Genomic DNA, 24,768 nt, shown 5'->3' with positions numbered 1-24,768 from the left:
GTACCCGTACACGTGATATAGTAAGCTTAATATGCTTCTGATGTTTACCAGTCCCACTCCGCCAAGGTTTGCGGTTTCCCATTGTAAATTCTTGGGCGAGCGTTAGGAAGAATTATTAAGGGATTATGATGTAAGGAGTTATATTAGGAAAATTATCTCCATATTGCGCCGATGGGGCACCTGATAAGTGCGAATTAAGATTAAATTAATCCATCGTTCAAATACCTTTTGGGACCTTACGAGGCATAGTACAGGGCTATGATTTGGTGTCTCTAAATCCACGGATCTCCACCACAAAAGGTTTGTGTTTAGTACGAAACGGTGAACAAAACTTGACTATTGTTCGGAAACATGCTTTTTGTTGCAAAGTGCACTGAACGGAAAATAATTTGGTGGATAATTGTTTATGGTTTACGGAGTTAAAAACTGGATTTTGTCAAAGAGTTATTCGACGAATGAAAAGAACACTTCAATAACTGCACGTTGGAAAACAGCAACTCATCGCAGCGTACAAGAGTGACCATTTTGATACTGCGCTGCAAGGAATAGCGCTTCTAAGATACAACGGGATAGATACCAAGGAATATACGTCCTTTTCATCATTTTTTTTCAGCGTCGGAAGTGGTAGATATCACTGTTGATTTTACTGAAAGCAGCTATAGAATTTGAAACGGGTATCGAGATTTGTCGATATTTGACCGAAGAATAGATGTTTTATCTCACAACGCTTCCATCAAGTAACGGCGATATCCAACACACATGGTATTAAAAAAATATTTGGTAACATCGGTTGGGAAAAAAAGAGGATTCGTGACATTCTAGATTGGTCAATTAAGGTAGCGGACAAAAGTTGGAGGAATATGAAAATGGCTGGATTAATTCGAATAGCGCTGCTCCTCTTGGGTCTGTGCGCGCACAACTCGGCCTTAGCCATCCCCAACACGACCCACACTCCTACCAGTACCACACAGTCATCAGAGTTAACAGCATCAGCCAACAATGGGACCATCTCCCTGATTCCCGCCGTTGGACAGCTGATGAGTGATCTGGAGGACATCCTAGCTAACTTGAATCTCACCGTTCCGCTGCCCGTGAACGTGAGTGAGGAGTGCGATCTACCGACCATTGCACCGCCTGAGGAGATTGAGAGAGTGCGGTCCGAGAACGAGGGACTGCCCATCGAATGCAGGAAAGGTAAATGTTGATCATGTATGTAAGATTTGAGGCTTTGCATGGTGAAGATACTAAATAATGAAAGGTTTGCGGAAACACTATGTGCGAATAATTTCTCAACTAAGAGAATGGTTCTGAAAAGAACCAAAGGTATAAACTCGACGTTCCGGTCAGTATGCTCTGACTCTCCTGAAGACGGTCAGAGCATACTGACCGGAACGTCAAGTTTATACCTCTGGTTCTTTTCAGAACCATTCTCTTAGTTGAGAAATTATTCGCACATGGTGTTTCCGCAAACCTTTCATTATTTGATCATGTATGCCTGATGTACATTATACGTCTTGTGCACTTATCTCTTTGTTCTGGAATAGGTCCCAAGTTCGCAAATGAGTCGTACATTAAGTAGGACCTCATGCGCTGAAGGAATGAATATGGGTGGGGGCGAGCTGACGTCTCCAATGAAAACATCTATTCATTTGCACACGTTTTCATCGGTTGCAATATGTAACCATTCAGCACTCCAGACTCAGGAACCATTGAGTTTCAAGAACATAGGTCTGGGAGCTAGATAAGACGATGGAAAACAATTCCGAATGTCCGCACCCACATGCAAATATATATATATACCAAAACATTTTTATGCATCATCATTTTTATTTCCATCTGCACTTTTTTTCAGTTACGTAGTGCTAAAATGAAAATTAATTAGTTAGGCTTTCTTAACTGTTGTTATTAAGCTTTATACATTGTATTGTATATGACCTTGCGCAATAGCAGTCAAGGACAGCTGATAATAGATACACCATCATTCAGAGTTACTAGCCCAAATGTGGCTTAAAATATTAATGTGCTATCTTGACATTCCTGGGTGTTATTTTTTTACATAAGTTAGGTGTAATTATAAAAGCCTTAGATTTTTTCACAAATGTGATGACAAATAAGATTTTGAATTTCGTTAATGGTTGCGTAATATGTAACATAGTAACCTAGTGTTACCAAGATAATATAATATTCGTAATTATAGGACTGACTGTACAGTACAATTTTTCTCATCTTTGTTCCAACCTGATGTGATTCTGATACTGATTGAAATGAGTTTCATTAATATGAAGTTTCATCAGGCTCTTACCGTTTCGTTTGCATTGCCCACACTATCCAACGAGTACCATTCACTCCTTTTATATTGTTCCTTACTTAAGTTAACGTAGCCCACTTTATTTTTCAGATATTTTGGTTTCCCATTTTCTATGCACTCAGCCACAAGAAACAATTCAATTAAAGACGTCAGTATTGGAGTAATGACGCGTGTTCTGCAGCTAATATATTGGCCTATGGATGCCAAAAAAAGTTTCGATAAACTAGAAAAAGTCTGCTAATTACTTTGCAAAACAATTTCTTCAACAAATTTATTATACAATCATGCAAATGCTTGTCAAAACATTGGAAAATCGAATTCTGAATTTGCTGATTTACACAGCCACCGAATCAAACAGAATGGCATTAAAAAATATCTGCAGGCTTATGTTATTTTACAGCATAATTTTGACAACTTGATTCAAAATCGACAGGTGCCTTAGTGAAACAGGTGCACTGCATTATTGTAAAGCAATTTCTGTCTCCAAAAATTCTTATTAATGTACGCATACACTGTAAAAAACGATACATGCAACTACCTAATTTAATTGAGTATTAGTACTTAAAACATATGCTAATAAGTGAATCGAGTTGACCAATCCCACATGGATCTTTTGTCAGCCCGGTTTCATGATGTCTGACTCTTAAATGAGTGAAACGACAAATGATTTTGATATTTTCATCATTCAGATTTTGATGAAGCTCTGGCGATTAAGTTTGACGTATTGTGTGTTACTTCTGTTAAGCCCGCTCAATTGTTTTGTGTGACCGTACACCTTATACCCTTTCGTACTTCCACAAACACCCTTCACTCAGTATCAACAAGTGACCCTCAAGAGAAAACTTCATGTCAGTGGCATTTTTGCAACCATCGCACATCAAAGTGTCGAGGTATGTGCCATCTTCACTGAACTGCCTGATAACGCCTGATACTGCAACATAAATGTTACCAGTTTTATCGCAGCACACCAATCCTGGCAGGCGGCCCCCACACTTGACATTTTTGAATATTTCTTTGCCATCAAAGTCTATGCACCGGAGTTCGAGGTGTGTTTTGGAATAATCTGTGTTTGTGTAAATGAGCCGTTTGTCACTGATAGCCAGATGATGACCAACCTTAGGCGCAGGCAACGTTTTGATGAGGGAACCATTTCGGTTGTGTGTAGATATCGTATCCTTGCCCTTATAACCCACTGCTATTTGGTGACACCCTTGCACTGCGAGGCATGTTGGTGTGCCAGCAATGTTTGCCTCTGTAGCTGGTGTGAACGCGTACAATTGCTTATATTCTTCGTTCGCAGTTTTAACATCAGGGCCGTCTAACATGATGATTGTATCCATGTCTAGTATTTCAAGAGCAAGTAGATTTACAGGTGTAAGCGAATTCGTATCGTATTTCCCAAAACCCCTACGATATCTATCAATGCCTAATTTATCCCGTCTACCACAAACAACGTTCTTTGTTGAATATGCTGCAAAGCATGTAATATTCCCCCCAGCTGTTAGTACCTTCTCCCATTTTTCTCCCAACAACAGACTCCCAAGCTCACTTGCATCGTGACTTTCCTTAAACCCAAGAAAAGACTTCGTGTGGTTTATACTCGATCGTTTCTGGAATTGCACTTGTTCTCTCAGATCTTGTAACAGTTCTGTCTTGGACTCGAGGACCTCGTAGCAACTTGATGTTGTCACCACTCTGTTCACCTTGCTCACCACATGTCCTGCTGTTACCGGATAAGCAAATTCATTGTCCCTTTCCTTAAAAATATCTTCAGCTCCCTGTCTCAGTTGTTGTTCTTTCTGTCTGATTTTGGCAATCTCCTTCTCGGCCTTGATTGAAATTGCGATCTTTGTTCTTCTCAAGTGCGTCGCTAGTCTCTGGCGTGAGTACTTCGTTGCTAACGGATTGGTTTGAGCAAACTCTTGCACGCACTGATTTGTTTGAGTAACTGCATCATTAATTTCTTGTTTGCATTTGTTGAAAGCTTCGTCAATGTTGCTATGGAAGTGAGTGGAGGGCTCATGGTTGGAAGAAGCGCATTTGTGGCAAATCAGGACATCACACGAGTTACAGTACAAGCAAACCTCCTGTCCTGGATGTTCCTTACACTTAGGCACAAAATCCTTGAGTTTACCGTCTGGCCCCAGTTCTTCCAAAGTTGCAACCTTGTGACTCCTCAGTGCTGCCCAGCGCTGATGTGCTCTCTGGCATTCCTTGCAGAGGTAATGCTCACAATCCATACATCTCGAAATAGCCTCATTCTCCTCATCACAAGCCTGACATATGACCCTTGGTACTTGATCTCCGTCTTGATCTTCCTCCTTAGTAACACCCTCTTGGCAGCCAGGTAGTTGTTCTACTCCATCTGTCAGAATGGTTTCCTTGCGGCATAAAGGACAGCCAATTTTCTTGTCATCCTTGTTCTGAGCTTGTTTGAGTTCTTCGAGACATTTCAGGCAGAACGTATGTGAGCACTCAAGCATCCTGGGATCCTTGTACTCGGTGAAGCAGATAGAGCATTCCTGTGTTTTCTTGGCAGTTTCCGCCGATCCTGTCTCAGATACGCTGCCCTCTGCCATCTTTCTGTCCCTTTGGTCGTGGTCTGAAAGGGGAAAATTATGGGCCTATATTGAAAAGGGAAATTTTTGGCGTTCGCTGAGCCACTCGTTTGACGTTCCGAAACATATAAATTCATGTTTGGCTTACTATTGCTTTTTGTTATCGTTGATTTGATGTGCGATTTTGGTATTACACAGAATGCCAAGCATTACTTACCTGAACGTATTCCAGAAGATAATGGAGGTACAATCCAAACGTTCTTTAAATTATCCTCTGACAAAGTTATAAATTTCCGTTGCCTTCAGAATGATTTTAGAAATAGGGCGCGTTTTATTTCTAGCTACGCCACTGTTGTGAATATTGCCTGAATATTCACATATTCCATCGCCTGAATATGACCATCAACATTTAAGTCTCTATAGCAACATTGTTGACTATTTTTATTACCTTCGGGTATGTTTACTATGTTTGTGTATGTCACGTTGTGTAGTTGCCATGACACCATTGTGCATAATGCTAGGTTGTTCATTATAGTGAGCGAGTTATACACGGCTTGCACGTAGACCCTGTCTACATTTTGATGAGTGTCAAAACGCAGTGATGCATATCCTATCCGATAAAATGTGCCTGGCCTCAACACGTTTTGTTCCTTATGAGATGACGACTACTAATGTAGAACACTGTTGATGCATTACTTAATTTTGAATCCGTCCCACCCTATACAATTCAAATTGAAGTATGAAGCGGGAAAACCAACGAATAACGGACCCTCTTGCATTCAATCCTGGAAACGCGCTTTTTATTACCGATTGACCAATCACTGTAATGTCAATGACGTGACGTAGCACGATTGGATGTATTGTTCACGTGACAAATCATCAGTGCCACCATTCTTCTCATCTTTTGGCATTTTTAATTCATATTTTGTTATGTATATACTTGTTATGTTTCCAAAACCAGTTACCATTTTGGTATGAAAAACCTCATTATTTCAATTAAAATGAAAAATATATATATATAAAAAAAAACGCACGCACATCACAATTTACATTACTGTGCACTTCTTGTGTACTTGTTTCTTTGTTCAGGAATAGGTCCCAATATAGCAAAGAGTCGTGTTGGTGTCAGCGGTGGGATAAGTCACTGCATGCCCTCAAGGAATGAATATACAAAAACATCTTCCAATGCTATGTGCATCATTATTATTTCCACCAATTTTGATTGTATACGTATAGGTCTATAATAAAACTTTTTAAGGGGCCCATGACATGAATTTTACTAATGAACATAATTTGTGCACATTTCTACTCTTAAAATTAAATTATGAAAACAACTTGACATCCCTTTTTATTGATCCGGTTGAAAAGTGCATATCTTTCAACATCCAAAAAAACAACGACATAAAAAACATGCTTTTCCTGACAAATGAGGGGACTGTTGCTATAATATCATTTCAGAAAGACACTGTTCAGTTCAGGAGTTTTCTGTTCAAATGGTTAACTCACAATTTGCTTACTGAAAACATTTGTGAGAAAACTTTTCTCATTGGCTGACTGTCATGCACTGAAACAACAGCAAAATATCCAAAATTCGTGTAAATTTTGGTGCTGAAATAGCTGTAACATTGAGGTTTGTGCCTGAAATGACATCACACTTTTGCTCATGAATATGCAAATAAATTTGCATTAGTATAAATACCCCCAAAAAAGTAACAAAATGCCCTTTAAAGTGGCAAAATCAAAATTGACTGCGGTTAAAACGAGACACAAAGGTGCATTTATAAGGACTGCATTAAAACAAATTACATTACACGGGCCTTTTAACTGTTACATTATATACACTGTGTGGTAATATAACCATTGATGTATCCTATACAATGAAACATAATTACAGTTAATTTCCGGTATAACAGTAAATATTTCGAATCATTTCATATACCAGCAATGACGTTTTGATAGATATATACACAATAATCGATTACATTGTACTCGTATTGAGATGCTACATGCAGTCTATCTTAAAAGTACATGTATGCCTTAAAGTTGCGTTCCCCGTGCTCAAGAAATTCGATATTTTTTTGACTTGTAATACATTTTAACTTGCCTGTTTTACTACAACCTCCCTCCCCCTTTTTTAGGACGTCTGCAACATTCTAAAAAAAGTGTTTTTGTTTTGGCACAAACCATAGAGCTATATTAAATTTAATATAGCTCTATGGCACAAACAGATCGGCTTTGCTAGCAGACTGGTTCCCGGTCTGTACATTATCGATGCTGATTGTGGGGCGGAAACCAGCCTACCCCGCGACAATGGAAATACGGTCTGGCAGCAAATCATTCAAAATAACTAAACATGACCATAATTTTTCCCGGTCGTTTTATCATTCAAAAGTGAGTAACTCTTGTATTGCTAGAACACTAGCAACTTTAGAAGGAATTATTTTCCTCAGATGAAACAAAGAGAATAGCACAGAAAACACATTTTTTAAAATAATACTTTAAGTATAAGATAAGTATACCAAAAGAGATCCTTTGAATTATTGTATGATCACAGATAAGATCTTTGATTGTCACCAATGATTGTGTGACAAGTATTCCTCATACCAAGTATTATAACGATAAAGTATAGACCATAGAGCTATAATATACAAGTTATTATAACTACAGTTTTTTGTATATGATTAAGACCCATCGTGTGATGAATCCTTCATTCATTGGATTAATGTATCAGCTAAAAGAACGGTTAAGTAAAGTATTGAAGCTACGTCAGTTTTTTTTATTTCCAATTTGCAATGCGCATATACCCATTGAACACCATATTTAAATGCACTGCCTTTGCATTCAGAAAGGAGTAATAATATATAAAATGTTCATATATAATAAATAAAACAAAGACAACTTATTATACCTTCAATTAACAATCATCCTGACGTTCCAGTGTCGTTCCGACTTCAAAATTATTACGAGCGACTCTACTCAACCTGAATCAAACGACTTCATTCGATCTTTCGACAGGTGCTTATTAATTAACGTGCTTCGAATCTGCGCGACTCTGATTGAAAGTCAGTCTGAAATAGATGTTAGAATTTGTGCAGTTTCTGCAACTTGGCAAAGGTATGCCACAAATTGAAAAATAAAACCTGGTATTTTAAAACTATGTAATTGAACTTAAACTTCTTTAATTTTTTTTATTATATTCTGTTTCGTCATGCAACCACCCGCGTTGGCTAGTCATTCCTTGTTTCTTTTTTCAGGTGTTTTTACTTTATTCTTGAACTATCAAAGACCACTATTTAGGAACTGAGTTTAATTGTTTTGTTTGCGCACCACTAAGTGCGTGACCAGTGGCGTTATTGTTGTTTGTTTGATTATTAATTGTTTTGCTGATCATTACATTCATCATTATTCGACTCAGTACTATATCGACTGTCTTGTCGACCTGTAATTCATTGTTCTAATTTTATCAGCCGAGAACCGGCCAATTTAAAACGGATTCTCTTTTCAGACAAAACGTTTGATACTCCCACAAACCCTCCTTGTTTAGCATCAATAAGCTTCCCTGGGGAGAAAACTTCATGTCGGTGGGATTTGTAACAGCCTCGCAACTCAAAGTGTTGATGTATGTGCCATCGCCATGGAACTGCCAAATCACATCTGATACTGCAACAAAAATACTTCCCCCACCACTGCACACCAACCCGGGTTGGTGGCCCTTGCATTTTACGTTTTGGAATATTTCTTTGCCCTCGTAGTCTATGCATCGGACCTCTACCTCGTTCTTGTTAAATTGCGAATATGTATATATGAGCTTTTTGTCACTGATAGTCAGATGACGACCAATGCCCGGAGCAGGTAAATTCCTGATATGAGATCCGTCTTGGGTATGAAGAGATACATTTTATAATTATAATTATAATTTGTATTTGTTTTCTGTTCTCGTAACCTACTGCTATCTGACCGTTATAAGTATCCGCTGCAAGGCATGTTGGTGTACCACCAATGCCTGCCTCTTTACCTGGTATGAACGTAGACGTGACACTTGAATCGTAAATTTTCACTGTGGGACTGTCCAACACAAACAGGTCTGTATCTTGTCTAGGATAAGTAATCGACGTAAGCTTAGTTGGGTTTATAACTTGAAGTCGACTTCGAGTTTCAGAAAACTCGGTACCATCACAAATTAACTTACGGTATCCTGCCAAAACAACATCTTCTTTTGAGAAAGCTTCGAAACACGAACAATTACTGTCATTTGTTTTTACCATTTTCCATTCATCGTTCAACACCAGACTCCCAAGCTGACCTGCATCATGGCTTTCCTTAAAGCCTAGAAATGACTCTGCGTGGTTTATAAATGTATTTATACTTTTGTGGATTTTCACCTGTTCTCTCAGATCTTGTAAAAGTTCTGATGTGGACTCAATGACCTCGTAGCAACTTGCTGTGCTCATCACGTTACTCACCTTGCTCACCGCCTTTTCTGCTGTTATCGGAGACGCAAATTCCTTGTCCCTTTCATAGAAGATTTCTTCAGCTTCATGTTTCAGTTTTTGTTCTTTTTCTCTGATTTTGAAGACCTCCTCATCCGCTTTTAGCGAAATTCGAATCTTTGTTCTTCGTAACATCATTGCAAGTCTATCACGCGAGTGACTTGTTGACAGTGGCCTGGCGCGGGTGAAATTCTGTACGCGCGCGTTCGTTTGAGAGATTTCTTCGTTGATTTCTTTTTTGCACCTGTTGAAAGCTTCGTCAATGCTAATGTAGAGATGCCCGGGGGCCTGGTGACAAGACGCAGTGCATTTATTGCAAATGAGGACATCACACGAATTACAGTACAGACAAACTTCCTGATCTGGATGTTCCTTACACTTGGGGACATAGTCCTTGAGCTTACCGTCTGGCCCCAGCTCTTCCAAAGTTGCAATCTTGTGACTCCTCAGTGCTTCCCAACGCTGATGTGCATTCTGGCATTCCTTGCAGAGGTAATGCTCACAATCCATGCATCTATAAATAGCCTCATTCTCTTCATCACAAGCCTGACATATGACCTTTGACACTTGACCTCCGTCTGGATGTTCCTCCTTATTAGCGCCCTCTTGTGAACAAGGTAGTTTATCCACTCCCCCTTCGGGCAGAATGGTTTCCTTGCGGCAAAGAGGACAGGCAAGTTTCTTGTCATCCTTATTCTGTGCCGCCTGTTTGAGTTCCTGGAGACATTTTAGGCAGAACCGATGTGAGCATTCTAACAACCGGGGCTCCTTGAACTCAGAGAAACAGATAGAGCATTCCTGAGTTTCCTTGGCTGTTTCCTCCAATCCTTCCTCAGAAACACCACCCTCTGCCATGCTGGTGATGTCCTTGATGTTCTGTCGAAGAAAAAAATATCATTCGAAGGGATACCGATTAACATGTCTGCGGTGAATATCGCCATACTCATTAATACCTCACACCGAACAAATCTGAGCCCTGATTTTTTTCGATTTACACCGATTAAACCATAACTTCACGTAGATAACATATATTGAATTGTAATAACGGTAGTTACGGAATCGGACTAAAGTTGCACTTACCAAAAACTGTTAATAACAATATTTAGTTGAATCTGTTGAGACCGCGTAATGCCTGCGACAAATGAACTGTCAGCCCACAACCGTACATGTTCACGCATAGGCCTATCTGAAGTACAGTTTTCTCAACGCCCACTCACAATTTCCGTATCAATTTCATTATTGTAATAATATTGTGAGTGGTCCTACTTTCACATTTATTGTACACGCTGACAAGAAAATTAAATATGGCGAACTACATTCCGTCTCTGCATTTTGTGTTGATATAGCATGACCTATGGCCCTAGACCTATGCACGTGATCCTGACATTGTGGGTGAGCGTGAATATTAAGTAGCCCAGCCTAATAGACTGGAAACCTATCCTGTTTTAAAGTTGTGTGTGCTCAAATCAAGTTCTAGTGGTTCGTTCATCGATCATAGAATGTCAGCATTTGTTTCTGATTTTTTTTGAAAAATGGCAAATGAAGAGCGAGGCAGGGAAAGATAATATAGGCCAACTGGTTCTGTACAGAGCCGATAAATGTTGGCTCTGTGTATTTGGTTTGTGCTTGTTTATTCTGTTTATCTGCTTGTAAAGTCTTGTTTTACTTTGGTTCAAAGGGTTATTTTTACCATCTCACAGCCGCGGGGGGGGGGGGGGGCGGATTCCCCCCGAGATCTCGGCCATCGAGTGACGAAAAATTACGAAACTCGGTAAATGCATACAACAACTTAAGAAAAACATATCCAAGAAATTTCATGACTAGGCCAATAGGTTAAAGAGTTTTGGAATTATGGTTAATTAATTATTCATATGCACAAATATTATTCTGCTTTGTGTACACTACATACAAGGGAAAATTTAGTTTTCACGGCGCGTAGCGCTAAAATCCATGGTCGGAATTTAAGTTGGTATCGAAAGATGTGCAAGACTGGCTAAAAATTCACGAAAGCGCGGATTGGGAAATTCTTTTTTTTTTGCAAGGGTATCGCGGAAAAAGTTGAGGAGGGGGGTGGAGTCCGCCCCGGCACTTTTAGGGTTAATGTTTTCATTTGTTGGCTTTTCCCCTCGAATTTACTAACATTTCTGCCAAAAAATCGCATTTTTTTCGACACCCAGATGTTTGTTTCCAATCGTTTACCAACGATCTCAAAGGTAACTTCACGTGGGGTGACACCTTAGCGGGTGACTATGCCTTCTCCCACTGTCCCAACGGCGTCCGTAGACCGTACAACACCAGCGGGGATCGCCCGCTAGCCTACCGGGCCTGCAAGCCGCCTGTCACCTGCGGCATATCCTGCCTAAGCCGCGGCTCCCGTGTAGCGAGCGCCCGTACTTGGGGGACGTCAACGCGACGACTAAAATTTGTCCCATTGTGACACACAATACATCATGCAGTTCTTTTTTATTGTTTTTCTTTTAAATTGTGCCAGTTAATTACTTTTTAGTAGTAAGGATATATTTATTACCCCCGCCAAGTAGGTTATGTTTTCATCGGATTTTTTGGTTGGTTGGTTGGTTAGTTGATTGATTTGTTTGTTAACAAGATAACTCAAGAAGTTATGGAAAGAATTGCATGAACATGTTTTTTTGGCTGGTCCTAGTTGTACAAATCCATTAGATTTTGGAAGTGATCCGGATCTGGGTGAGGATCCAGGATTGTTTCTTAAGGATTCTTCACCATTTATGCGAGTATTTCTTTTGGGTGTACTGACAATATGGCGGGGAATTGTTAGCCTTGGCGGAGGTTTGCGCTCTCTGATCTGCTTTCTAGTTGCATATTGAATTAACTTCTATGAACTTCAGCCTAAATTAACATAATCCATATATGCGTTTCAAAAAATTAAAATGCTACACTTTAAAATAAACATGCACCAGTAATTCCGTTTGCAATTGAAAAATCTCGCTCAAATCACAGAAAGGCATGTGATCTCTCATTTTGTTGTTAATTGTTATTGTAGCACGTAAAATCTTGTCGTTAACAAGATTCTGGAAAATATATCATTGAATGTTCAATCGTATTTGAAAACTAGATCCATGGACAGTATCTTCCAAATAAGTCACAAACTATATAGGCAAGTTTTTGAAGAAGGGGGGGGGGGGGGCGTTGAGGAGTCAGGGTAGTGGTCTACTAGCATAAATGACGTCAGGGACCTTCTCATCAAGCCAGTTCCAAAAATAATTGTTAGTCGAGTTGTTGAAGAGCACAAGTGAAACAGAAGTCCATTTTCGCTTGTGTACCAACTCAAAAAGTCTCAGTATCCAACATAACACATGCGCACATCTTCCTCACCAAGCACATGAATTTTGCCTTCATCAGGGAGATAAATAATATCTTTAGGGCGAGGTATATTACTGCGTTCCCAAGACTGTACAATCACGCCATCTGCGCTGCAGTGAAGCAAACTGCCTTCAGTTGCAAAATAAATGTCCCCTGCTTCATCGCAACATGGCACACCATGGGAAAGGTTTGTGTCGATGGTGAATAGTGAATCTCCAGCGAAGTCTGCAGCCGTGATCTTACAATTATCTGATTTGTTTTCTACTGTATAGATCAGCCGCTTGTTGCTGACAACCAAACGGTTCTCGATCTTTGGAGCAGGCAGTGTTTTGATGAGAGTTCCGTCCGGGTTGTGAAGTGATATCTGTTCTCTTTCGTTGTAACCCACTGCTATCACATCGTGTTCATCCACTGCAAGACATGTTGGTCTGCCATCGATGTTTGCCATTTTACTGGGTACAAACTGATGAAGCATCTGAAATTCTTGATTCAGAACCTTGACCGATAAACCGTCCAGGAGAACTAGTTGATCCTCACTGTTCACTGTGAGCGCAGTTGGGTTATAGCCAGTGCCTTTCTCATGTAAGTCTGTATTACACGAAATGAACTCATCATCGCCTGAAAGTACTAGCTTACCCGTTGAATATGCTGTCATACAAGTCCATCCGTGGGGCTTGGGCATTTCATCGTTGTATTCGCACGATATCCCGCCGGTGCGCCAATACTCTCGCTCCTTAAGACTGCCAATTTGTTTACCATACCTAGAATGACCTTTTTCGAAGCAAACAAATGACTGCTGGTGGCTAATGCCTCTACCTGATCGTATCTCCGTGTGTTCTCTCAAATCCTGCAGTAGCTTCGTCTTTGACCCAAGAACTTCATAACAACTTGCGTCGCTCAGCATGCTCTTCACTTTGTTTACAGTCTGGTTACCTGTCGCAGCAAATGCGAACTGCTTGTCCCTCTGCGCGAAAATATCTTGAGCTTGTTGTCTCAGTCCCTGCTCCTCCTGTTTGATATTGGCAATCTCCTCTTCAGCCGCGAGGGAAATCCGTATCTTTGTCCTTCGTAACATCGTAGCCAGTCTGTGCCGTGAATGATCTATGTCAACCCGATCTGACTCCTGTATGCACCTGGCTGTCTGAGAAACTGCTTCATTTATTTCTTGACTACATTTCGAAAAAGCTGTTTCAATGCTGTCGAAGAAGTGCGAAGATTTCTTGTGCTTGGAGATGGTACATTCGCTACAGATCAGAGCATCACAGGTGTTACAGTAAAAGCAAAGTTCCTGCTCAGGATGTTCCTTACACCTGGGTACATAGTCCTTGAGCTTACCGTCTGGCTCCAACTCTGATATCTTGTGTTTTCTAAAAGCTACCCAACGCTGATGTGCTCTCTGACATTCCTTGCAGAGATATTGCTCACAATCCATACATCTACAAATAGCCTCATTCTCCTCATCACAAGCCTGACATATGACCTTTGACACTTGACCTCCGTCTTGATCTTCCTCCTTAGTAACACCCTCTTGGCAGCTAGGTAGTTGTTCTACTCCTTCTGTCAGAATGGTTTCCTTGCGGCATAAAGGACAGCTAATGTTCTTGTCTTCCTTGTTCTGAGCTTGTTTGAGTTCTTGGAGACATTGCAGGCAGAACGTATGTGAGCACTCCAGCATCCTGGGATCCTTGTACTCGGTGAAGCAGATGGAGCATTCCTGTGTTTTCTTGGCAGTTATCCCCGATTCTGGCTCAGATATGCTGCCCTCTGCCATCTTTCTGTCCCTTTTGAAGTTCGCTTTGACCTGATTGAAAACAAAATGGATAGAAACTGAGCTTTGCTGAAACAAGATCAGTGCATTTTGTATAGTCCTAAAACAGTCTCAGTCTTTTGCATTAGTTTGGTATAATTTGTGTCAAAAAGCAAAGGAAAAGTAAACAGCAGTGTAAATTATCAGCGATGCAACAGGCTATTTGGTATAGGCAAGAAAGTCATAGAGCTTACCTTAGCGAATCGTGGAAAATAGAATTAATGTACTCAAATGGGGCGATCTCTGTCGTTCAATCGAGCTAGGCTGTTGCATTCGAAATGATGTTAGAAATGTTACAAAATGGCGCTCGTTTTATTTCCTGCTGCGCCACAGTGGTGTTATTCGTACCGTCGCCTCGGTGCATATTCCAAACAATCCTTGGAACTATTATACACACGCAACGCCTACGTCGCATTGCAATATCCATATAACCTTCAATACTTCGCGTTGTTAGCATGACACCATTGTGCATAATGTGTGGTTGTGCATAATAATGAGCAAGCGATGCACGTAGGCCCCAGGCTACTGCACGGAGAGTATAATTATGAGTGTCAAACACACAGTGGGATTAAACAATGTTCCAAGTCTAGTTTTTTTTGGCCTTACATCAGGTTGTGTAAAAAACGGTGCATAACAGATAAATTAGTGTTTGTTTCGTTACACCCTACATTAAATAAATCTTTTGGGGCCAACATACATTTTGAGTCATGCTCCAAATAATACTTTCCTTTACCACGATCGAAACTTGTTTTTCTCACTTTTTGTATCTTTTGGTAAACTTTGCCAAATTATTCAAACATTCTTCATTTTCCTTGCTCAGATGTTTGTTTCCAATCATTCACCAACGATCTCAAGGGTAACTTCACGTGGGGTGACACCTTAGCGGGTGACTATGCCTTCTCCCACTGTCCCAACGGCGTCCGTAGACCGTACAACACCAGCGGGGATCGCCCGCTAGCCTACCGGGCCTGCAAGCCTCCAGCCACCTGCCGCCACATCCTGCCCAAACCGCGGTTCCCGTGTAGCGAGCACTCGTACTGGGGAGACGTCAACACGACATTTTGCCGCTGGAACTCCGACATCACGAATGAGTTGGAAGATATTCTGTTTGATTTGATTGAACTACTCCAGAAAATGGTACGAGCTCTTGAACTGGATGCATTTCTATAAGTACTCTATAACTTAGGCCTAACTTCACAAGCCAAGTCAACCTAACCAAACCAACTCATCCCAACCCAACCCATCCCATCCCATCCCAACCCACCCCATCCCATCCCATCCCATCCCAACCCAACCCAACCCACCCCATCCCATCCCAACCCAACCCATCCCATCCCAACCCAACCGCACCCAACCCATCCCATCCCAACCCAACCCAACCCAACCCACCCCACCCTACCCCATCCCATCCCATCCCAACCCAACTTGCCCATCCCATCCTATCACATCCCAACCCAACCCACCCCATCCCATCCCAACCCAACCCGACTCATCCCATTCCATCCCAACCCAACCCATCCCATCCCATCCCAACCCAACCCAACCCATCCCATCCCATCCCAACCCAACCCAACCAACCAATCCCAACCCAACCTATCCCAACCAACCCAACCCAACCCGTCCCATCCCATCCCAACCCAACCCAACCCACCCCATCCCAACCCAACCCAACCAACCCAACCCAACCCAACCCAACCAATCCCATCCCAACCCAACCTATCCCATTCCATCCCAACCGAACCCATCCCAACCCAACCCAACCCATCCCATCCCATCCCATCCCAACCCAACCCAACCCAACCCAACCCAACCAATCCCATCCCAACCCAACCTATCCCATTCCATCCCATCCCAACCCATCCCATCCCAACCCAACCCAACCCACCCCATCCCAACCCAACCCAACCAACCCAACCCAACCCAACCCAACCTAACCCATCCCATCCCATCCCAACCCAACCCAACCCAACCCAAACCAACGCAACCCAACCAATCCCATCCCAACCCAACCTATCCCATTCCATCCCAACCGAACCCATCCCAACCCAACCCAACCCATCCCATCCCATCCCAACCCAACCCAACCCAACCCAACCAATCCCATCCCAACCCAACCTATCCCATTCCATCTCAACCGAACCCATCCCAACCCAACCCAACCCATCCCATCCCATCCCATCCCAACCCAACCCAACCCAACCCAACCCAACCAATCCCATCCCAACCCAACCTATCCCATTCCATCCCAACCGAACCCATCCCAACCCAACCCAACCCATCCCATCCCATCCCAACCCAACCCAACCAACCCAACCCAACCCAACCCAACCTAACCCATCCCATCCCATCCCATCCCAACCCAACCCAACCAACCAATCCCAACCCAACCTATCCCAACCCAACCCAACCCAACCCACCCCATCCCAACCCAACCCAACCAACCCAACCCAACCCAACCCAACCAATCCCATCCCAACCCAACCTATCCCATTCCATCCCAACCGAACCCATCCCAACCCAACCCAACCCATCCCATCCCATCCCATCCCAACCCAACCCAACCCAACCCAACCCAACCAATCCCATTCCAACCCAACCTATCCCATTCCATCCCATCCCAACCCATCCCATCCCAACCCAACCCAACCCACCCCATCCCAACCCAACCAACCCAACCCAACCCAACCCAACCTAACCCAACCCATCCCATCCCATCCCAACCCATCCCAACCCAACCCAACCCAAACCAACGCAACCCAACCAATCCCATCCCATCCCAACCTATCCCATTCCATCCCAACCGAACCCATCCCAACCCAACCCAACCCATCCCATCCCATCCCAACCCAACCCAACGCAACCCAACCCATCCCATCCCATCCCAACCCATCCCATCCCATCCCAAACCAACCCAACCCAACCCAATCCAACCCAACCCAACCCAACCCAACCCAACCCAACCCAACCCAACCCAACCCAACCCAACCTAACCCAACCCAACCCAACCCAACCCAACCCAACCCATCCCAACCCATCCCATCCCATCCCATCCCATCCCATCCCAACCCAACCCAACGCAACCCATCCTAATCCAACCCAACCAAACCTCAAACCCAAAACCAACCCAACTATCTTTCCGAACCGATGTTACTCAACCAAAACAAACGAACACACTTTGTTATTTTAGATTTTTTTTACCTAGCCAACAAACCAACTTTTTAAACCATTAATAACTCACGAATAAACATGACGATCTTTTGACCATATAGGTCGACGAAAGGGAGGCTAACGTGACGTCAGTGATCACTCTCCTCCAACAAACCAATAAAATCCTCTCACCGACTGATCAGCTGACCGTGGAAGACGTCAGCCTGACGGCGTCCATCATGGACCTGTGTGTCACTTCTGGCGTAGATGACGTACTGCCCCTGCGCAGTGACCTAGGGGAGGAGCTTGTTGCCATGGCAGACAACATACTCAAGATGGAGGGGAAAATATTAGAGACGGTTCACACTGCATGCACCAGGTTGGTGGGACATCATTTTTGGAAGGGAATCGAACCCTCGACCACTGACTCAAGATTCTAATCAAAACTTTTTAGGAAGCGCTTGACATTATGTGGGTTCAAGACAAACGTTCATTTGCTGTCTTTGGAGGTTGCTTTTAAATTTCTTCTTAGTAGACATTTTTAATGTACCCCGTTATCCACCTGAGTTTTGCAATGCTTAAATTTTGATTATGACCATATTAATTTGTTTATTTGCAAATTAATAAATACAATTTAAATTGTTTACGAAATGTAACATTTCTGGCTTCAAGTATCCAAAGAGAGGTCAGATTTGTTGCCGGTTATCCTGGCGGTTAAAAAAAAGAATTAAATTTTGAAATGGCTTGATGTTTTAAACTGTATTTAAGCATTAATTTAATTTCTATTCCACAGCATAGCCAAAAGCCTCCAGAACTACGCGGCCCACGTCAAGCTTCCAGTCATCAGTCGGAGTGTCAAGCATTCCTTCAGTAACATCGTGCTGGAGATCAACGAACCGTCTCGTGACCTTTTCAGCCTACCGATAGAATTCAACTTCTTCATGCCGGAGTCACAGGCGGAGACGGTGGCCACAATCAAATTCCCGTACTTTCTTCTTAGTGGTGAGGAATCAGGTTCTCCTCTTAAAGATTTCAGACAGAGGCCCTGGGCTACATTTGGCAAAGGTTTCTAATCGGGGTGCACCTAACCGAAAACTTGAGAAGCAAACGCAAATCTAGCCAAATCATGGCTTATTATGGGATATACTATTAAATCAAGTACGTCCGACCACATGATGTACTTGTGTAGGTCATCACAGTGGTGGTACCTTAGTTTGGTCTGTAATTTTTTTTTTCACTCATTAGATGCCGCATAAAATGATATATCAAATTCCTTTGTCCAACAACAGCTCATTAAAGTGTTTGACATGTACGTCCGAATTTACAAAATACAAATTAAACTTTGAACACTTTAACTTTAAAGCATGACTTGTACTTCATTCATTTCAAAGGACAACTTAGATGTCATACATTTATTGCTCTTTTTCTCGACTTAACTATTTATCTTAAGTTTGTTTTTGAAATTCTTTAAGGATTGATAAGAGATGCAGATCCAACCAGCAATAACGATACAGAGCCAATCCAACTCCAGAACATCCCCGTTCCAGTCGTTCGGACCTCCGCCACTGTCTACTACAATTCCAAGTTCTTCACTGGAGATCTTTCCATTGAAATCCCTGTTGAAGATACTGTTTTGCTATACGCAAAGGTCTACAGCGACGGGGTGGAAGTAAAACAGCTGCAAGAGCCGTTCTCGGTGACCTTTTACCACCCACAAATGGATGACGATCAGGTTGGTAACGCGTTTAAATTCCCGACAAGGCCCTTAAATTACTGGACTTCCTCCCTTAACCTTTGAGTCCTTCTTAAGTTGCCTTTTCATTAAGCTGATCAATAAAATCTAGACATTGTATTACGAAATGTGATTCTCTCCTCTCAAGTGGTGGATTCCATTCTCATCTTTGTTCTTGCCCCCCCCCCCCCCCCAGCTCCCGTCAGACGATTTTCAGTGCGGGGCAGCCCGTCTATCCAGAGACGAGTCAGAACGATGGAACTTCATTGATCGAGTCCACAAAGGTAACGAACTCCTTACACAATTTTGATGGATATTATCTGATCCCAAAATGACAGTGCTCGAATCATTTTCTGCTGAGCTTGACCATCATCTACCAGCTTACATAGTTTTTACAAAAATACTAATAGGTCTTGAAACCTTTCAATCGTACATAAACTTTTGGAGACAGAAACCCACTCAGCCCAGTGACAACCGTGCTATTTACTTCTCGATTTCGAGCATAAGCTGACTTGATAAGAACAATAACAATTGAGGGAATGCTAATTTTGTAAACCATTTGCTTGTAGTAAAACTTGAGTGGGATTCGTCGGCCTGTACGCTTAATTACACGGATGCCAATCAGACTGACTGCATCTGTAAGGTTCTGGATCTACTGGGACTGATACAAGATCTTATCCCTGCTCCTACTCAACCACAGGTATATCTTCTTCACAGCGGTTTTAGTTCACTTTTCAACAATTTGGATCGGACTGCTAAAGCTTGTCGTCTGGGCATCAGACATTCGCGGGGCAGAGAACCACGGTAGCACATCTGATGTATCATAGCATCAGGGTGACCGGAAGGTCAGAGCCAAATTCTGCTAAATGCACATCGAAAATCTGTCAGATTTATCAAAAATCTGCCAAATTCCCCAGAATTACTCGAAATACACTATTAACACTTAAAACCGCATGCAGATTGGTAGTATTGCCTTAATTGAGATTCAAATTACAGAATAAACAATCTAGTCACATAAAGATGTTTGTGAAATTATTGGTAAATTTGGGGTAAAACGCGGATCCGGCCATGACGAAGTCCGTTTCCCAGTGAACCTCAGCACCTAGACCAGCCAACCTGTCCCATTATGCAAGGGTTTGTTTGAAAGGATTGAAGCTTTTTAAAAAAATGTACACTTTTTTGTTCAAATTTGCTGTTTTTCTGTCAAATAGGCCTAACCATTTTTGCAGAATTCTGCCAGAAATCTGCCCAAAAAATGCATTCTGTCAAATTTTCCGTCAAACTCGTTTTTTTAACAAAAATTCTGTCAAAGTTAGCCGAATATCGGCTAAAACGGTCACCCTGCATAGCATGTAAATTTTAGCAACCCCGCGCCCCAGCCAATCGGAGTGGTCTTTAGAGACTGACGTCATTTCGAGTGTAAAGCTTGTTGCAATGCAACATTTAGGGCTTAACACAGCAAAGCCTCTTAATTTTTGGATTCTGCTTCTGGCACCTGGGAGAGGTTAATTTCTGGCTTTAATTGTTTCCACAGACGACGCAAGAAGTTCCTCAGGATCTATTTGGATTCTTGGTGAGTCTCCTCCAACAAGAAGATCATTTGATTATGGAAAACCAACAGATATAAGGTTATGCCAGTACTCGAGTACTTCAACAAAAGTTCTATACCACTCCTGAGTATACTCAGGAGTGGTATAGAACTTTTGTTGAAGTCATTCCGATGAATTGACTGAAATATAATTGTTGTAAAACCTGAGTTTTCATTTGTTGACAGAATTTTCCTTATTACGTGACACTGACTGCACTTTGTTACATCGGGTACTACATCTCGCTCATCAGCCTCGTTCTCGTCATTGCGACGTATGCCGTATTCCCGTAAGTACCAGCCATTTATAAGTACCTCGTTCCGTAAAGCGCTTTTGTTAAAATGTGGGGTTTTTTTACGGAAGGGCTACGGAAATTTCTTACAAAGGAAGCTAATAAGCTAACTCGAAGACGATACTTAACGACAGAGTTATAGCGAAAACAACAAACCTTGCTGATAATTCTACCAGAAAAGTAATTGCCTTACCAACAAGTGTGATCCATTTTAATCAAGGCACCTTTGTAGCGATTTTGATTGCTCAAGCTGCCTTTTTCGTTTCATTTATAATGGATTTATTGTCCACCTGCAGTCGAGTTCGTCGTGGCAGACCCACCCTGATCCTAATTAACCTGTGCATCAGCATCGTGCTTCTCATCATCGTCCTGGTCACCTCCACCCTGTACTCCAACACCCTGATAGGCTGCCGTATCGCCAACAGTCTCCGCTTGTATTTCATTCTAGTCTCGCTCATGTGGAACGGTGTGGAGGCGGTCCACATGTACATCGCGCTGGTCAGGGTCTTCTCAAGCCCCATCAGGCATTTTGTCATTAAGTGTGGCGTTGTCGCCTGGGGTAAGCAGACCAAAGTTATCAGAAACTCTCGACCAAAGTTTGATGTTTGCACGGTCGCAATATTGCAATGTAGTCCAGGCTTTACATGCAAAGAAAGACTTTATTACTCTTCAAATTGAGAAAAATTGTTAGAAAAAAATCATTGAACTGAAGAGGTTATAGCTTGCCAGCAGCAGCCCTTGTTTCAACAAGACACATCCTCGTGAGTAAAACTTCAACCCTTCCTGATACTCAAGTTTCAACCATGTTGATTATTGAATTTTTATGTCAAGTCGTAGCCCAGCTTGGAATTGATCGAAGTATTATTAACTTATGTTCAGGACTGCCCGGTATCTTGATTGGGGTACCACTCGCCTTCAACTTTGAAATCTATGATGGCACTTACAAAGACTGCGATTTTGTGTAAGTAGAAACAACTCTTGTGAGTATCTGCAAACTTTTCCTTATTTTAATCATTTCTCATTTTAATCACTACTCGAAAATCAAATTAAATTTTGTTCAAGCTGGCTGATCTTTTTCTACCGCCCTCTCATTTTGTTTTGCTCCTGATCCTCTCCTCTCTTGACAACTAGGTGCCAGTTATCAGCCGAGGCTTTTAGCTTTGTGTTCTTGACGCCCATGATAGCTATCGTGACATGTAACAGCATTGTCTTCGTTATGGTGCTGTGGATTATCTGCAAGATGTATGCAAGAGGTACGTGAGCCCATTAATGGTTGAAGAGGTTATGGCTTATGGTAAAGTGGTAGTTGCTTGTGGGAAAATGGGTGTGGCTTATGGCAAACAGTGTGGCCCGTAGTAAGTAGCTATTAATGATTGAGTGGGTGGAGCCAGTTGCAGCTCATTTGATTAATGACACTTGGGACATTTTGGAGTAGCTATATGAGGTGTGGGTGTGGTTGATGAGCAAAATGGGTGTGGTTAATGATCATTGGTGTGACCCCACGATACATTTTTTCAATTAGAACATGAGATATACCAAATTACAGCGTCCAGCCAATTACGAGTCAAGTAGTAAAGTCCCAACATACATAGTGACATACTCATGTCTGAGGTTCGCATCCCTCTGTGCACATTTCTAGACGAGCGCCGGTCCCTCCTGACCCAACTCATGGGTGCCGTGGCCTTGCTGGTTCTCCTCGGCATCAGCTGGGGGTTTGGAGCATCTGCTGCCATCACCTACACACAACCTGATGAAGACACTGTATCAGTCGGTTACTTCATACTGCAGGTGAGTAGATGAGTGGCCATAAGCCACGCCCATCTTTGGGTGCATTTCTCACATTGTTTGTGACAGTTTCAACGCACTATCGCAGTCACATAATCGATCATTCGTAATCTAATTGGTTGATTGGCAGACAGGAGTAGACCATTCAGATCAATGCCTCAATGTTTCTTTGAACACTGAATTGCAGATAATGTGATGCATGAAGCCACGTACCAGCTGTTATCGTGTTATATCGGTCACTGTTTTGATTAATACAGGATTAACGCTTTGATCTGGAGAAGTACTTATGATAAAATGAGTAAAGTAAACATTGGAAGGCACAGAGTGGCTAACATTACAAAGAATGGAATATAATCTGGCAGATCGAGCTCCAATTAATCATAACATGTATCTACCTGTACATTGTCGTACCTCTCGGTTGTTCTTCTGTCATGATCGAAAATTCCCACTTTATCTGCGAACTGAAATAAGAATTGAGACCGAGGGCCTCAGTACAGTGTGCTCATTCGTTATGGGGATAAACAAGTAGAGGTCCACAAAGTTGCACAGGTTTTTAGCAATGATAGCCTCGGTTTGGCCGCTTTTCTCTCTGTCTTTAGACGCTGTTTGTTCTGAGTGTGGCTTTCCAGGGTTTCTTCATCTTTATTTTCCACTGCGTTCGCTATCACGACATTCGCAAACAGTGGCTCAAGACGTTCCGTCCCTGCTGTAAGGTTTGTCGCTGCTCCCGCTGCACCAGCCGTACCAAAGACGTGGACCGCGTGCTGGTTCCCGTCTCCACGCCCATGGCAACGCCCATGACGTCACCCATGACGTCGCCCGTGACGTCACCGATGTCGTCACCGGACCCATCAGTCGGGGATGAAGTAGACAATGTTGGGCTGGAGTTGGACGTACATGACGAAGACACGCACTTATGACGTAATGTGCGTCATTCACGTGTCATTGAAGTTGTAAGGGATCATATTGGACACTGTACATGGTACTTATATTGTCTTATTCCGTATCGTTCTAAGAAAAAGGAATGATCAGTTAATCCTCAATAGAAGAACAAACAACCATTTATACTCAGAAGTTGTGAAGAAGATTAGGATGTTGCTAGGCTAGAATGAGATTGATAACCAACTTTACCACTGGATACACACACAAGTGTGTATTTGCCTGCGATTGGGGACCCCTATTGTCTCTCTTTTGTTTGTACTCTAACTTTTTAGGAAGACCTTCCATATGTTTTGTACACATCGCCAAATTGGGGACCCTATTGTCCTTTATTGGTCAACGTCCTCCATTGAATGCAGAAACAAACTCACTACAACTTACGGCATCTTTGTCGCCGGTGTATAATATTTTAATGTAATATTTCTCGGTTTTTTGTTTTCATTAAGGTTTATATTCTGTGTTGTAACGTTGTCTGTTGATGTTTGAAATTATTTTCTGTTTGTGTTAAACGGTTTAAACTTATTGTTTTTTTAATGAATGTATAAAGGAAACTAGCCCTCTCAAAAAGATGCCACGCCCCCGCGGAAATTTAATGAAATAATCCTTTTTGTACAATTTTAACAATTTTGATCAAATTTACCATAACATCATTATCTTTAATCGAGGAAAAATCATTTCCGACACTGTGGAAAATGGTTTGGAACCTGTTTTCGAATGTATGCCAATAATAATGAGAAAAGTATTGTGTAAATAAAAGAAAAGCAGTGTTTTTGTTTTTCTATTTT

General features: G+C 42.1%; 2 protein-coding genes across 2 annotated transcripts; one reads left to right on the top strand and one right to left on the bottom strand.

Moving 5' to 3' along the window:
* The first annotated feature begins 222 nt into the window (after window positions 1-222).
* On the top strand, window positions 223-24,752 carry LOC119719285 (adhesion G-protein coupled receptor G6-like). The gene is made up of 14 exons (XM_038188684.1): window positions 223-1,194; window positions 15,323-15,639; window positions 17,772-18,028; window positions 18,443-18,651; window positions 19,122-19,381; window positions 19,578-19,665; window positions 19,951-20,081; window positions 20,916-20,954; window positions 21,156-21,256; window positions 21,556-21,818; window positions 22,139-22,220; window positions 22,391-22,512; window positions 22,899-23,047; window positions 23,644-24,752. Exons 1-14 carry the CDS (start codon window positions 861-863, stop codon window positions 23,962-23,964), a joined length of 2,673 nt encoding a protein of 890 aa, XP_038044612.1. The 5' UTR covers window positions 223-860; the 3' UTR covers window positions 23,965-24,752.
* On the bottom strand, window positions 11,849-14,854 carry LOC119719288 (E3 ubiquitin-protein ligase TRIM33-like). The gene is made up of 2 exons (XM_038188687.1): window positions 14,697-14,854; window positions 11,849-14,496 (listed from the first exon to the last, which is right to left on the bottom strand). The coding sequence occupies exon 2, from the start codon at window positions 14,464-14,466 to the stop codon at window positions 12,670-12,672; it is 1,797 nt and encodes a 598-aa protein (XP_038044615.1). The 5' UTR covers window positions 14,467-14,496; window positions 14,697-14,854; the 3' UTR covers window positions 11,849-12,669.
* Window positions 24,753-24,768: the final 16 nt, after the last annotated feature.

This window comes from Patiria miniata, unplaced genomic scaffold (assembly GCF_015706575.1).
Source record: "Patiria miniata isolate m_02_andy unplaced genomic scaffold, ASM1570657v1 HiC_scaffold_8, whole genome shotgun sequence".
NCBI classification, from domain to species: domain Eukaryota; kingdom Metazoa; phylum Echinodermata; class Asteroidea; order Valvatida; family Asterinidae; genus Patiria; species Patiria miniata.
The sequence above is the reverse complement of the archived record's forward strand: the minus strand, read 5'-3'. Positions and strand labels throughout refer to the sequence as shown.